At 44.1% G+C, this 15998-nt stretch overlaps 1 protein-coding gene across 1 annotated transcript; it reads right to left on the bottom strand.

Annotated features, from left to right (window-relative positions):
- Window positions 1-2292: 2292 nt before the first annotated feature.
- RSBN1 (round spermatid basic protein 1) lies at window positions 2293-15510 on the bottom strand. Its single transcript, XM_054395895.1, has 7 exons — window positions 15053-15510; window positions 11010-11680; window positions 5869-6006; window positions 5307-5449; window positions 4305-4472; window positions 3341-3449; window positions 2293-2754 (listed from the first exon to the last, which is right to left on the bottom strand). The coding sequence occupies exons 1-7, from the start codon at window positions 15474-15476 to the stop codon at window positions 2293-2295; spliced, it is 2115 nt and encodes a 704-aa protein (XP_054251870.1). The 5' UTR covers window positions 15477-15510.
- Window positions 15511-15998: the final 488 nt, after the last annotated feature.

Genomic DNA, 15998 nt, shown 5'->3' with positions numbered 1-15998 from the left:
TGAAAGCAACATGAGCCACTCCAGTCTTCTTCCTCTACCATCTGAAAGCACACCACAAGAATTTACAGAGGACTTCCACATTGATTCCCTCTCCGCTCTATTTCAGCTCTCGCTGTCAACCACACGAGTTGGAGGGCTCTTGACCTGTTCCTTCTGCCTGTGAATGGCTGCAGACTCGCTGTAGCATCTGCAGCTTGGTCAGTTCCTGAGTCATTGCAGGCAGTGCTGGCTGCCAAAGCGGCCACCGGAGCACCGCACCTCTGCTGACGCGGCCGGAGAACAGCACGTGAGAAGTGAAATGGGCACTTGGAAGACTAGCAGACTTGGTACAAAGGAAAGAACACCCATGGGTAATAGGGTCTTTGAACGTGAAGGATGAACCAAAACCACTATTGCCTGTGAGGAATTTTACTTTGCACAATCCTTAAAGCTATGAAATTCCTCTCAACGTAAAAAGTGGAAAAAAAAAAAAAAACACAACAAAAAAATCCCAAAAAACCCAAACAACCCACCAGAGAACAGACTGCTCCTGTATGAACCAGTCTGGGTCATCTAGAATTTCTGCTAAGATTAAATTACACCCCTGCATGAATCACATTACTGTTCATCATAAAAGCTTTCCATTCTAACACCTTATTTACACAGATTACTAAACAAGTCACTACCACTTCAATCTGTAAATCAGCTTTTAAATTGAAATATTTCCTAGTCCTCATTTTTGTACCGAAGACAATACATACACACACATAAGGAGTAATACAGGCTCTAACTAATCACTGCAGTATCTTCTGAGGATTATTTTTCTCTATCAGTTTAAAATAGTGACCTCTACACTGAGGTGCTAATATGTATATAAAAGCCTACACAAACAATATTGCACAAAGTAAGATTTATAATAGAGTAACATATTTTAGAGACCCTTATAAAGAGAAGAGTAATAATTGATATTAAAATGATGCATCCAGAACTAACACAGCATCTTTGCTTTTGTCTAGTCTAACATAGTGTTTCAAATCTTTCCTACCCCAGTGAGGATTAGAACAAATAAAGTTATCTGGAGACAGCTTAAGTTGCACCAAAACCCAACTTGTACTCTAAATGTGGGGAAGGGGATGGGAGAGGGAGAAAGGGACAGAGCTGTTCCTTTTGATGACTGGAAAGGGCAAGTAATAAATGGGGTGAGAGAAAGTCAAATACAGATCACACGTTAACATCCAGAAATATTGAAAGGTTGTTTAAAAGCTGTTGATAGCTGACACTCTACACACTGAGCATGTGCTGCTGGTTTTTCCACAGTACCTGGGCACCCAGAAGCTACAGATGGAAAAAGCAGCCCAACGCCAAAATGCTTTATTGTGAAATAGTAATACAGAATTCCTAGAACAAGGACAGCCTTACTGTGTAAGTCAGTACCAACCCAATGCTATTACATTAAGTGCATCAGTACAAGGGAAAGTGTGGTTCCATTGGACACGCTACGACCTGATCAGAACAAGCTGCCACGTTGGTTAGTATTTTTAAAGCCTTAAAGTGCTCAAAGATAGCAGTTTCCTCCACAAGACTACCAAAAGGTTCTCTAATTTTTGACACTAGCATTAATCATGTTCAGGGAAGATGTATTTTGGAAGCAAAACCCTCACACCAAACAACATAAGCAGTGCTATGAAAAATGTTAGGTCAGTAAGTCATTGCATTTCAACAGGATCAGACACTTTCTTCAGTTCATTTTACACATCACCTTTTGTAGGAACTGTAAGAAATAGAGATCAATTTCTGTAGCTTGTATACAACCAACCGGTATAGAAACCAACATGTCAAGAACAGACATACCAAAATTTCACAAATCAAAAGTGCTGTGCTTTCTCTTTTCTTTTTTTAAGCAATTAAAATGAGATGGGAAAGTCACTTTGCAAGTCTTCTACAAAAGCATCACTTTTTGGTGAAGACTAGAGAATAAAGTAAAGGTAAGGAAATAACACTGACCGAAGCAGTTCAATCATTTCATGTTCCTGGAGGAGTTTCATCCTGACTTTTGATGAGATATTCATCTCTCTTTTACTTAAACAGAAAGAAGTGGTAGACCACTGTTAACAGGTTGTACTAAGGGGTTCAAATACAACTTGAATTTTGCATAATCTGTGTAAAAAAGATATGCTTGACATTTTGGAATGTCACCTTTCTTTATAGAATTATAGGCAAGATTTCTCCAATAAAACATAAGCCAGTTATAAAACTATAACTTCACATCAAAATCTTAAAAAGTTGTTAAAAAACCATTGGATTATTTACACATCACACAGCAGAGCCTGCGTGAGCCTGGGGATTGTGTTGCTGATCAGACTCTATTTTAAAACCTGGAAGGGGCTGGGCCACCTGATCTGGTTGCACAAGTCCTGATATCGAAGAAGCAGAGGAGGAGAACACCCCTGGTGTAAGCTGCATCTCTACACCTGGTTCTTCAGGCTCTATTTTTACACTCACGCACTGGGGTTCACCTTCTGACTCTGTCTTCCCAGGATCACTACTGTTCAAGCTGGAATTGCTTTCTGCACTTTGAGAAGTCTCCCCCACGGGGTGATACTGCTTAAGTCTTATGTGCCAGGCCAAGCTGCAGACTGCTGACACGGTTTTGAACTGATGAATGACATTTCTAGGGATGAAGTAGATGTCATTGTCACACAACTGAATTCTAGCATAGCGAATGCCTTCCCGTCTCATTTGGTTTAGTTTGGCTTCATCCACCCATTGAACACACTGAGAGAAGGAAAATGGTAAAGTTAGTGGGATACTCTGCTGCAACAACTCACTACCCACCTACTGCCAACATACCTCTTAACCAGAATGTTTTCACTTAACAGGTGGGGCTTCAAATTTAAGTGGGAACCAGACTTAAGATATAATTTCTCTGATGTGCACATCTTAAGAGAGGGCAATGAGCATTTAAGGGCATTCTACAGTTACAGCCAAAATCAGCAGGTTTGACATAAAGACTGAGTCTGGATGCCTTCATGCCCCAAGACAACACCAATACATAAAAGCAAAAGCAGGAACAGCCATACATGGCTTCTCAATCAGCTTCTAATTGTTTCTATAGCACATACCAACACCTGCAGCACAAACCCCAGCTTGGTAGAAAGGAAAGGCAGTAGGACTGATACTGTTGTAGGTCCCTTCTCTCTCTGAGCTTCTATGAAACATAAGTAGGGAAATGGCCCAAGAGAGGAGCTGTGAACTGAAGACCACCAAGGACACAAAAGGGCTGGCTAATGGTGAGCCTGAAACTGCCAGAAGCTACTTCCAAAAGGCTAAGGAGGAGCTGTCACTAGGGAATATTTGATACCTGTGACACTGGAGGCTCATGCAGGTCCAACTGAAGTCTCTGTACAACATCAGTGAAATCTTCAGCATGAAAACAAACCACATCTTTGGTTATACGAGGCTGGTCACTCCTAGAAAGAGATGAGAATCCCAGGAGTGGTTAAAGAATTTGAATTGCAGAGAATGACAGAACTTGCCAGCATGGATTCATTGAACCAATGACCTGATTCAGCCTGACACAGTGCACAGTCTCATCACTTCTCAATACATATCTTACTTTGAGGATGAGGTATAATTCAGACTTTGCTTTTTAGATGCACACACAGCAAAAGTCATGTTTTTGTGGATCTATACTATACTGAAATGTCTGAGAACCACTTCCATATTCAAATTAGAATAAGTCTGCATTAATGGAAAAACAAAGCAAAAAGTAACTCTGAAGCTGAAGCAATAAGCAGCTGGCTTTTATTCAATGGCTGTGAATGAAAGGCACCTTTTATTCACATGAATATCCAGTGATACTGATAATGATGCTATCCAATTTCTTCTGTAATTGCTAGAAATAACCATGATGCAAACCTAGTTTCAGTGCAAGGTCAACAGCAGTGTCCTGGACACATAAGATGAGGAAGCACTGCAGCTGTGAAGCTGATGACATGGAGTTCTTGGATTACTGTCATGGAAGTTAGCATGAATATAGCTGTTCAGGAAAAGAGCTGTCACAGATGATGGTCCAGGCATGGAATCTTTTTTTTTTTTTTTAATGGAATTTTCTGCAAGCTGCTGTTAAAACTTCTCTACTGCCTCAAGAAGAGGGGGGGAAAGGGCAGGCATATAGCTTGTGTTCTTCAAGCTCTAGACATCACTTATCACAGGCTTAAAATAATTTCTTTGACTCCTTTTACAAGATGTCCTTTTTTTTTTTTAAGAAAGAGTGTTTAGAACCACCCCCTCATACTAAACATTGGCATTTCAGTGGCACTCACCATTCCCCAAACTGTACAGCCTTGAGAACACCTACAGCAGCTGTACTCTGCCAGTCAAACCCTTGACCCACATGATCAGCATGAGCTCTTGTTCTGTCTTCAAACAGAACCTCCCGGGGCTCGCTGGTCCGAGGTAGGTACTGGAGGTTCTTTATTTCATTCATTGACCTACAATGTGATAAAAAGGCTTACTAAAAAATATTTCAGACTACTTAAAAATAAACACTTACATTAAAATAATCTTTAAAATGTTCAGTGCTGTAGACTTCAAAGTCAAAGACCAAAGCACCTCCCTCTGATTTCTGCCAGGTGTTTATTCAACAAAAGATAGAAGTGTACACAGCAAGGTGCAATTCAGGTTATGAGACCAAGCTTTAGAAAACAAAGCTAATCACCTAAAAATATTTTTGTTCACTTGTCCTGAAAGAATTCTTCAAAAACTTAAGTGGTATGTAAACTAAAATTAGTTTAATAAATACTGAATTTAGTTATTTGGGAGCACATACAACCATTCTGCTCAAAATGCCAATTAAAATATGCTTCCAATTCTTTAACACTTGTTCTACAGCACATTGTTTCTGAGAAAGACAGCAAGAACAACATGCACACCACAGTACCTCCTGAGAGGGCAGCAGTATTATAAGTGCTGTACCACTGAAACAACATGAACAGTGTAAGGATCTCTGCTGGTTTACAGCATTTCACTTGCCCCCTCCACCAAAACAGTTCTTTCCATAGAAGTCTCCTAAAGGATAAGGGAGGTTGTGATCTTAAAGCACTGATCTAGGACATACTGCCATGGAAAGTGATGAAATAACCATCACAAACAAAGTCTTTGTCTTCTCCACTGAGCCAGTTTGATACAGAAATGAAAGCGAAACTTCAAGTTGTGCATGAGCCTTCTGAAGAACTAATCAAAGGACTTGGGTTTTGTTCTCAAACCTAACACAGACATAGCTGCAATGTTTTACCTTTAACACCAAAAGGAAAAGAAAACATTACCGGCGGCGTTTGAACGGCGATTTTGGCATGTCAGCTGTTGGGATCATCTGCTCTCCAGGTCTCACCCACATTATGGGACCATCATCGCTTTGTGACCTGCACTGAAGTCTGAGACTAGAAAGAGTACCCCAGGGCAACGTCATCTATGAGAGAACAAAACCAAAATAACCCACAGAACACTGGGTGAGACAGAAAAGTTCAACAATCCCTTTGGTAAAATTGCCTCAAATATGATACCAAAAGAACAGCACAAACTATGATCACTTTGGGATGTAAAATATATTCCAAGCTAACTTTATCAAACTTAGCTTTCAGGGAAATGGATGATTATGCAGTACCTATACATGATAAACTACATTTAATTTTCAGTTATTCACACAACTGCAGCTACCTAATCCAGTCCCTTTCACCTGGACACAGGACCTCCTGTACCTCAGTAGCCCAAGCAAGAAGCACATCAACAGATAAAACTTCTCATGGCTTCTATTTACTTGGATCTAGGTGGGCTGTAGGAATTGTTTAAATATAGAGTGCTCTAAAAACACCACAAGTTACTGCTTACTCTGAGAAATGGAGATTCTTCTAACATATCTAGAAATTCTGGGAAGTAGTCTCCAACTTCTTCATCCACTGCTCCCACAAGACTGATCTGCCGCATTGGTCCTGCTCGGTAGGTTCCACAGCAGTATGTTCGATTGACCTGAGTGGCCAGAAAGGAGAAGACAACACCAGCACAGCTTTAACTCTGTCACAGGAGATCAAAATGGGCTAATACAATGCACTAGGCCACAGATGAGATGCATCTTGGACTCATCTCTATCCATTCCACTAGATACCACCTTTGGAAACAGGCACAGAGACCATTCAGAACATCTGGCCCCAAGCTGTCCCAAGAGACCAGAACTCTGTGCTGCTGACAGGAAAACACCTCCGAAGTCTGAGCACTTGACTAAATCAGGGACAACTCAGTGCTTCAAGGCTGACTTGAGAAATCCAGCATGCAGAGTTTCACTGTGACTCAAGTCTTTCACCAGCAACCTTAAACAGTGCCAGTTTGTGCAGCTGGCTGCTGCTACATTTCAAACCAAATACTGCCACTGAAGCATCTGCACACTCACTGCAGTCATGTCCTAGAGGCTTTTTCCTTGTGATCGTAGTGAAGAACCTTGGGGTCCATCACAGAACCATGTCCTTAGTTCTGTTAACATTACTACAGTGTATATACAAAACTGGACAAAAACTGAAAACATGAGAGGTCTGGCTGGAAACTCAGTGTTGATATATAACCATGTTACGATGTAACCTGCTGCCACTGCTGCAGTCTGGAACACTTTAATCTCACTCAGGTTTTTTTTTTGTCATCCTCTGTAGCACGGGTTGTCCCACTTCCCAGGTCATCTGAAAGCTTCTGCCAGCTTTCTGTTCCCAGAGGAGGACCACTGGCCAGACTCCAGCATTCTCTAGTCTCATGCTATGGACTGCAGCTCTAGCATGCCATATGGACACAGAGTAGGTTGGATATAAGTGCAGCAGCTGCTCAACCTTAAAAAGAGCAGAAATTCTGCCATAGTCAGTCTGGTTTGTCTACTCAGTTGTGTCTAAACCCCAACCTTCAGCAGCCTCTACACTCATCAAGTGGTTCTAGTGGTGAGAAACTCCATGGCTAAGTGGTGGGCCAGGTACAAAGGAGAGGAGGTTACTGGTACCTTTGCAGCTTTACAGCCATGTTCAAAGTGAGGCACCTTTTTATGACTCCATTTATAGATGTATGTAAGAAGATGCTTCATTTTCATCTTTTTAGCTTTAAGTTTTGCAGCTCAGCAAACAAACCAGATGTAGTTAAGCTACTCCATGAAGTTGTTAAGGGTAAAATTAGGAGATTAATAAAGCAAGAGTTACAGTTACTGTTGAATTTTATTTTCCAGCAGCAACCATAGATGTTTCACTTCTTAATTATAGCAGTTTAGCTCCCTTCTATTTCCAGAGTCCTCTCTTTAGCTTTGTGTCTGTGCCGTTGGCAGTTCTGCACTGACTGCACACACTTACATTTTAATTAAAAGCTAAGTAAGAGCCAAAGGAAACTTCCCATACAGCTTTATTCCTCAGTCCTAAGCTAACTGATGCAGTGCATCAGTTCTGCCTGCAAATGCAGAAGTTCACATTGCAAGTCACAGAACTTCACTGTGCAGCTCAAGCACTCAACCTTCAAGTCCACAAAGTCACCAGCAGCAGCTGAATGAGTACAGACAATTTCTGGGTTTAAGCATTTAGATTTTACAAGGCAGGCATTTTCTTCAGGGGCTATTAATTCTTATTTTGCTGTTGCCCTCAGAGAAAGTGAAGTTTCTAAATCCCAGTGGAAATTTGATGTTGGATGTGAACATACCAGTAGTGAAGTGGAACTCTTTCACCAGCTAGCCAGATGCAATTCAGAGCAGCAGCACTGGAAACCCACAGCACTGGTCTAATTCTGTGCACCTGGGGGTAAACCCAAGGACTGAAATGCTCTGGTCCTTACACCAGTTCACTTTAACTGCCCAGTACTGTTCCAGTGGAGATCCACTACTCTGGGTTAAGAGATCACCTGGTGAGACTCAGGCATTTCTCAGGCATCTGTCACCAGTTAAAATGAATTCTAATACTTTGTGGTTTTCCTTGTGGTGTTCTTAAAGCTAACGAAAAACTAGAAGCTTTAACAGGATTTTAACGCACTGGAATGCAATGAAAAAATATAAAACAATTGAAGAGCTGTAAAAGGCACCAGAAATACTTTAAGGAAATCTTGGATTTCAAGAAAAGTTAAGATGAGGCAGACAACTAAACCATGAGATGATTCATTAATGAAAGCATGTATGACAGCATGTTGCAGAAGTAGAAAAACCTATCCTATTATCACCTGTTAGCTCCTTCTCCCACCACCTTGCCAGAAGCTATAGCAACTTATGTAAGACCTACTTCCCCCAGCTCCTCCCTGGCCTGTTCCCAGAACCCCTACTCCTTTGGGAGAGTTTAACTGTTCTTTGGCCCCTATCCACAACTGACCAGGGAACTGGACAGCTGCTGCCTGGAAAAAAGCAGAAGCAGTTTTTCAAGCCTAGACATATTCCAGTTCACTGAGTAGACCAGAAGCAGCTGTACTGGAACAACTGTCAGGGAAAATAAGAGTTGGTTCTAGCTGTGCTGCTAAGGAGGTTCAAATTGAAGAATGGCCTCATGTGAAGAAAGCTCTCAAGTCACTGCTCAGTGATCTGAGAAGCCAAAGCTCCTAGTGCAAGTGAACAGCTCCAAGCAAAGCTTAGCTTGAGCACTGGAACAAATGAGCCAGAGACAATACAAGCCAAAAAAAAACCCCAGAAAATATCAAAAGTTGATTTTAAAATACAGAAATGAAACAGTTGTACTAAAAAATACTGGAGTGCTTTGTTATAAATATTTTTTAACTTGTCCTCACTGCCCCAAGAACTAAGGAATTCACTTTGCAAGGGAGTTAATTATCACTAGATTTTTTTTAAATGAAGTCTTCCAGGTTAAAGTCCTTATTTTGAATTAGAGACACTTCCTACTAATGTCATTTGTCTGAAAGGGTACACACAAAGCAGCTGGATGATGTACAAGCCAAAGGTCACATGATCTTTCAGTTAACTTGCAGTTTACAGACCAAATTTTCATTTTCAAGTCTTCAAATGGTCAAAACCCCCTTGCCAGTGTGGATCAGCACAGCAAACATGTTCATGCACACAGAAGGTTCTGCCTAGGATAGAGGTGACTTGTCTTCAGTTAAAACAGGATCAGTATCACAACATAGGAAGTTCCAAAAGTGAAGCTGAGCCAATCTGCTTCTTCCTCAACAGCGCTGCCAGGGACCAGCAGCAGAACAGCCAGACATCCCCCACCCCTGCTCTCTGAAGCAGGATACCTCAACCTTCCCTAGTTAAAGACAAGCTGGCTTGCAAAATTTGAGTTTCAGCAGCATGCAGCAGCCAGAGTTGAACCCACATTCCATTTAAACACATCCTTAGACAGTTTCCCATCACGTGTTCTGTCTCACAAGCTGTGACAAGACTTCTGTTTGCTCAGTGATCTGCACGAACACACTTCAGCCAGAGAGGATTAACCAGGTCATGCTGAAGCTGGGTTTAGAGACATGTTTTAGACCAACCAAACCTTATGTCATGACTCAATCTTAATCATGTTTAGACAGTACTTAAAATAGAATTAATTGAAGCACCAGCAGAGACTATAGCCCAGTGAAGCCTCTAGTTTATGACCATACATTCCTCAGATGTATTTATAGCATAAGCTGTTCACATTCACAAGACATTCACCAACAAAAAGTGTAACTGTTCAGTTTCCCACTGGCACTGCTCAGCCATGTTAGGTGTCACCACGTGGACTCACAGTAAATTACCCTATAATCATGGCATCAAAGAACACAACTAAATCACTAACACAAGAGACTTTCAAGCCTAAGCTGTGCCAAGTGTCCCATCTGCAGCAGACATGCACTGTGCAGCAGGGATCCTGCAGACAGCAGCCTGCAGGCTGTGTGCAGAGCTCTGCTCTGGGACATGGCTGTCAGCACAAGGATTTACTGAAACCAAGGAGTTGAAGCTAGTTTAAGGTAAGAGCTGCTGCAGCAGCTATTCATTGACAAACAAATTCATAAGCAAAGTGTCAGAATGACTAATTTAATGACATCTATGATAAGTGCTAGGAAGCATTCAGATGCCACAAGTGACCACAGTAACTCTGTGAAGCAATTGTTGTTCTTAGTGCAAATCTTTTATAAGCATTTGGTAAGCTCTAGAGAGATCCAGAGAGCCCATCCATGAGCATTCCCAACTGTGCTGCTAAAGAAGGGCTGTTCCAGCAGCACTGCAGTGCACCCCACTACAGAGCTTTGGGGTTTATCTTTACTGCTTCACCTGTTAGAAGGAAAGTAAGGTCTTGAATAAGACTTTAAAAGTAATCAGCAGCCAACCTTATTCCCAGCCTAGACTAAGCAGGGATAGATTTATTCCATCTGAAACAATTTTTTCTGAACTGTAATGCTGCTGGATGGTCATTGACACTTCTAAGTTTCATCACAAGACTCAAATGCAAGGGGGTTTCATAAGGGAATCTTGAAATTAGCTTAGTTAACTGTTGCAGCCATTTAAGACACAGAGGATTTAAGACTGTTTAAGCCTACAATGGAAATCAAGGTAATAGAATGAAAACCTTCAAAGGCCATTTAAAAGATATTCTAAGCACCTCTCTGAAGCTGAGAAGTTTGAATATCCAGCATCAGCTCTTGATAGAATTAAGATGTTAAGAAACTTATTTGTTGTGAATGAAACCTGAACCACAACAGTGCTGTATCCAAACCCCAGAATCACTGAAAAAGCAGTAACTAATCTATGCAGCATTTCAGACTTGCCCAAGTTTAGAAGATCAACTGCAAGTCTGAAAGACCACCAGTACAGAGCTTTCCACAGGCCACAGTCAACAGCATCTGAAATGTGATTCACCAATTACTAGTGGGCACAAAAGAGCTTTAAGCAGAAACAGGAATAAACAGCACAGCATCAGCACTTCCCAAATCATCGTTTTTCATCTACTTAGACACTTCTCTCAATGTTTTAGGCCACCCCTGCTCTGGATTAATGAGATCTGATTTAATCTAGATGTTGTGCAACATTTATGCCTTTAAACCATCCTTACCTGAGAGTGAAAATTTGAAATCGTTGTTGTTTCAATATCCTTCTTGCCCAAAATTTCCATTTTCACTGGAGTGTTAGGAAAGTTAAAAGCAAAATAATCCAGGAAGTCTGGTAAATAGGCAGCTGCTCCATGTACTATGGCTAAGGCATAGTAAGCTGCATTCTTATCATTTTCACTGAATGACAAGGCAAGAAACTCCTCTGCAAATCTCTCCATCTCCACTGGAGACAAAAATGAGAGTTCATCCATGTAAGCATGAAGGACAAGAGCACCACCATTGGACTGATGCTCTTCATGAATGAAGTTACTAAACTTAGTGCCAGTCTTCAAGAAGTTGCTACGAACAGAATGCTCCTGGTGTGTCACAAATGGTGTTTGTACTCCCTGGGGTATTCGGTATTCCTGCATCCCCAAGTTCAGTCTGCAGAGCTGCTCATCCTTCAGATACCTGAAGGATTCCTTGTTTATTTCCAAGTTATCACACTGTCCTTGAAACAGAGTCTCTTTGTCAATGCGAGTCAGTCCGGCACACACTGTCTGCACTTCTTTGTTGTACATCTTCAGCCGTTTTCCCCTCATATCTTCCCGGTGTTTCTTTTTCTTTTTTTTCTTGATCTTCTTCACAATGAGACTGTCAGCTCGCTGGGTTTTGCCATTTTCATCTGGAGTTTCTGGCAGCAACAATAAAGAGAAGATTAGAGTTCTGCAGTTGCAGCATGTTCACCCCAAAGAATTAGCCAGCTCTCACTTGAAGCTGTCTGTCCCAGACTGGCCAACACTGACACCTTGACTTTTGATTTACAAGACTTAATTACACAACAAAAAATGCAGCACGTCTGGCTTCAGGAAAACTCCCAGAACTCAAGCTTAATATCCTAAAATTATTTCCATTTTAATAGTTTCATTAGAATCCCTTTAAAAGGAGTCTATGTTTCAGAACATCTATAATTAAGTACATTAATAACTTCTGACATTTAAGGCAGTACCATGCAGGGGAAGAGGATAAACAAGTATGTGTAACATTTAAACACCAAGACTTCCATCGCAGAACCTCCTGGCCTCTGGATACACAGTACAACAGCAAAACAGTGTGACTTCAGGGGGACAACCACAACTGACATTTAGAGGTAAAAATACTTGGAGCAGTCAGCTTGCCGGCCCCCCAAAATACATCTCAGGCTGCTGACCTTTTGTATTAAGGGATCAGAATCATCACAGCCACATCTTCAGCTATCTTTTGTTAGTCTTATAGTCAGTTATTCAGTTAATTCAGAGCTAGAAATTATGAGATGGTTGGTTGTTGTGGGTTTTTAAAGATTAATCAACCCATAAAAGGCTGAAGGCTAAGAGATAGTGTGAGTAGTTCTCTTAGGCAAAACGTAATGGTTTAACTGCTCATCTTTTAGGAATAAAAACTAATTCAAATGATATTTAGCAGTTACAATGGTAGTTAGAAATCCTGACAGCCCTGTTGTTACAAATCTCAACTGCCAAGATTTTAATCTGCCTGAATCTAAGAACTATTTTGTGCCACTGATACACACAAACCTCCAAAACCCACGTCCCCAGGACAGTGACCTGCAGGTAACATCTGACTGGAAAGTGCAAGGACTAAAGTTTTGCAGTTTCCTGCAGCACAGGGCTATCTGCAAACAAAATTGCCTTTCTTTCCCTGCAAACCTATCACACTTGCATGCCCTCTTTATTCTCTTCCAGTATGTGAAGTGAAAGAAAACATGTTACACTGATCTGTGAGAAAGATGTAATGATAAAAACATGCAGCTTCAAGTTAGTCCAACCACAGGACTTAACCATATCATTACTACTTTGGTCTCCAGCTCTGTAGTAAGGATTGTTGACCTTCATAACAGCCTGGTGTTACAACCAGAATTACTCACCAAGAAAAGAAAGAGTCAATTGCTTAATACTAACTTCACACAATTGTCTTAGGACCTGAAATACAAGTTTCTACAGTACTGCTGCTAGCCTCCACAAACAGCATATGCTCTTGTTTCTATCTTACAACCAGGGAAACCAGGAAAAGAAAGGTGGGATTGCTTGTTCTGGGAAGTCAACTGAAGCAGTGCTTTGAATAAGCTTTCCTGGAAGCCTCAGAAGTTAAGCGTGCAGGAGCTTACCCAGTCACTAAGCTCTCAAGTGTAGATACTGCTTTACCAACTGCAGTGAACATACTAATCACACAGGAGATCTCTGTTCTGGTGGGACTTAAGATTCCAAGCTGAAGCTAAACAAGAATTTCATGCCACCACTGAGCTGTTGGGAATGCTTCCCTGTAGATGTTTCCAAGTTAATTTTCGGTTGTTAAAGGCATCTTATTTTAAGCATTTCTAATTTTAGATGTAGTTTTAAAACCTCAGACGTACACTGGTTTTAATTCTAAGTATCTTTCTGTTTGAAGATATTCCCCAACAGCAGACATACACCTAGAAACTTGAAGTTTGGAGCTTCCAGTGAACACTGGTCTGGTTTTAGGATAAAAGCTACTACTGCCTCCACCAAATGGAGCAGTGTCATGGGATTCTCTACTAGAGAGAGCAGCCTCTGTGTTGAGCAAAGCTAGAGAGGGACATCATGGTAATGCCATACCATTTCTTGGAGGAAATATAGTTTTAATTATCCCTCTAAACAAATGGAAAGCCTCCGGTACCTCAAACAAAGAAAACTATACCCAGGTCATCAAACTACAGACTCCCAGAGTGAGGAGGGTTACCAGAGGGGTAAAACAACAGCAGAGCCAGTACCTCCAGCAGTCTAAAACTATTAGTCAACACATAACCACACTATGATCACCGTGTAACAAGGGCACTGGAGATGTTCCTTGTCACCTGTGGCCAAAGAAAGGAATAGTCCTGTCAAAACTGAGAGATTAACTAGATTATACACAGAAATAAAAAGTGATAGGGAAAGACAGGAAAACAAATCCAGCCCCATCCCAAATCCAGCACATAGTGGTTCTAGGACAAGAACTGAAGAGCTTCAGACTCCCGTCAGCAAACCCTTCCTTCGCAAATCTGGAATTCAGACGATGGTAACAGTGTTTAAGACAACACTAAAAAGAGCTCTCCCTGTATTACTGGGTTAGAAGTGACCTGGTCACACTCCCAGGCCATGAAGATACACTGTTTCTGTACTTTCAGCAACATTTATCAAGCTAGAGCTTAGTATCTACTGTCCAGCAGCTCTGACTGTCATTACTAAAACTACTAAGTACTAAATAGTGAAAAGTCTCTTCCTGTAACAGTCTTGCCCATTCTAATCTAAGTTTACCCTACAAGACCTAACTTCTGCAAGCACTGCACCGCTGGTTTCTTTGGCACAGAACTTCCACACACACCCTCAAAGCACAATTCACAACATCTTTACTACAGCAGCTATCACAACTGCCTTATATTCGTGCTGCTCTCACCAACACACTTTTACTATCATAAATTTGTGTCGGAAGCAAAACATTCTGTACCGCCTGAAAACAAGACACACGCCCCCACATTCAGAGACGCTTTGGCCTTCCGATTTGACAAATCTCGGGATTTTATTTTTAAAAAAAGAATAAAGCCCAAACCAAAGCAGCGGCTCGTCAGCGTTAGCACATGCTAATGCAGGTAGAGTAGGAGAGCAGCTTTACTATGCCAGCGTTTGTGTCCTGAACCGGCGACAGGGCAGCTCTGAGCAGCAGCACCACAGCCCCCGCTCCCCACAGACCGCGGCTCGGCTCCCTCCGCCGCGCACCCGGGCTCCGCGCTCAGTCTCCCGAGGGGCAGCGGCGTCGTGCCGCGGTAACAGCGACAAGGACCGAGTCCGGCTCTGCCCGCGCAACCCCGAACACATAAGCGTACGCAGACGGGCTCGGGGCTCCCAGAGCTGCGTTTCTCCCCGCTCCCGCCTTCGCCCGAACGCGCGAGGCCGAGCCCGAGCAAAAGGCTCCGCCGAGCCCGCCCGGCCGACCACCAGACGCACAAGGCGGGCGCCAAGCCCAGGTGCACGGGCGACAGCCGGCCGGCCCCGCTGCACCCCCCGCTCCTCACCTCGCTTGCTGGGCCGCCCGGCTGCCCCGTCCGCGGGGCTGCCCCGCCTTGCTTTCTGCGGCTGCCCGGCGGCCAGGCGGCCGGGATCGGGGCCGGTGGCGGGGCGATGTCGGTGGTGGTGGTGGCGGCGCTCCTCGAGCGCGGCGGGCGGCGGCAGGCTGAGCGGGGAGAAGGTGAAGAGCCCGGCGGCGGCGGGCAGGCCGGGCAGGGCGGCCGGGGGCAGCGGCTCCGCCGGGCCGGGCCCCGCCAGCAGCTGCGGCTGGCTCAGCCGGGCCCGCTTGCCGCCGCTCGCCGCCTCGCCGGGGGTGCTCCGCCGCCGGCGCCCGCTGCCGCGGGGCCTGCCAGGCCGGTCCCCGGAGGGGAGCGGGGGCGGCTCCTCCGGGGCCCGGGACACTGCGCGCACCGCAGCGACCTGCGCGGCCATTTCAGGGGCTCCCTCACACACATTTAAATGGCCCGAGCGCCAGCACGCGCGGCGCAGGCGCGGCGCGGCGCCCCCTGGGGGCCGTAGTTCGCGGCGGCGCGCGACGGGAGGTGTAGTCCGCGCTCGGGCGCTCGAGCGCACGCGCGGGCGGCGGCACGAGGAGCTGTCACGTGAGCAGGGGGTGCGCGCGGGGCCCGGGCGCGGGAAATCCCCGGGCAGCGCGTGCCGGCGGCTGCGTCACCGCGGGGCCTGCGGGGCCCCGCCTTCCGCTGCGCTGAGCGCCCCCTGCAGTGCGGAGCCGGCGCTGCAGCCCTCAGGGCAGCAGGGACAAGGAGCCGCTGGAGCGTGGCCAGAGCAGGGAGGGGCTGGGACCCCTCTGCTGAGGGGACAAGTTGGTAGAGTTGTGGGTTTTCAGCATGGAGAAGAAGGATCCAAGGAGACCTTCTGGTGCTTAAAGGGGCTGATCAGAAAGCTGAGGATACTTTTTAGCGGGACAAGTGGTGATGGTCTGAAATTAAAAGA

The sequence above is a fragment of the Indicator indicator genome, chromosome 35, assembly GCF_027791375.1.
Source record: "Indicator indicator isolate 239-I01 chromosome 35, UM_Iind_1.1, whole genome shotgun sequence".
NCBI lineage: Eukaryota > Metazoa > Chordata > Aves > Piciformes > Indicatoridae > Indicator > Indicator indicator.
This window is presented reverse-complemented; position numbering and strand designations above follow the sequence as displayed.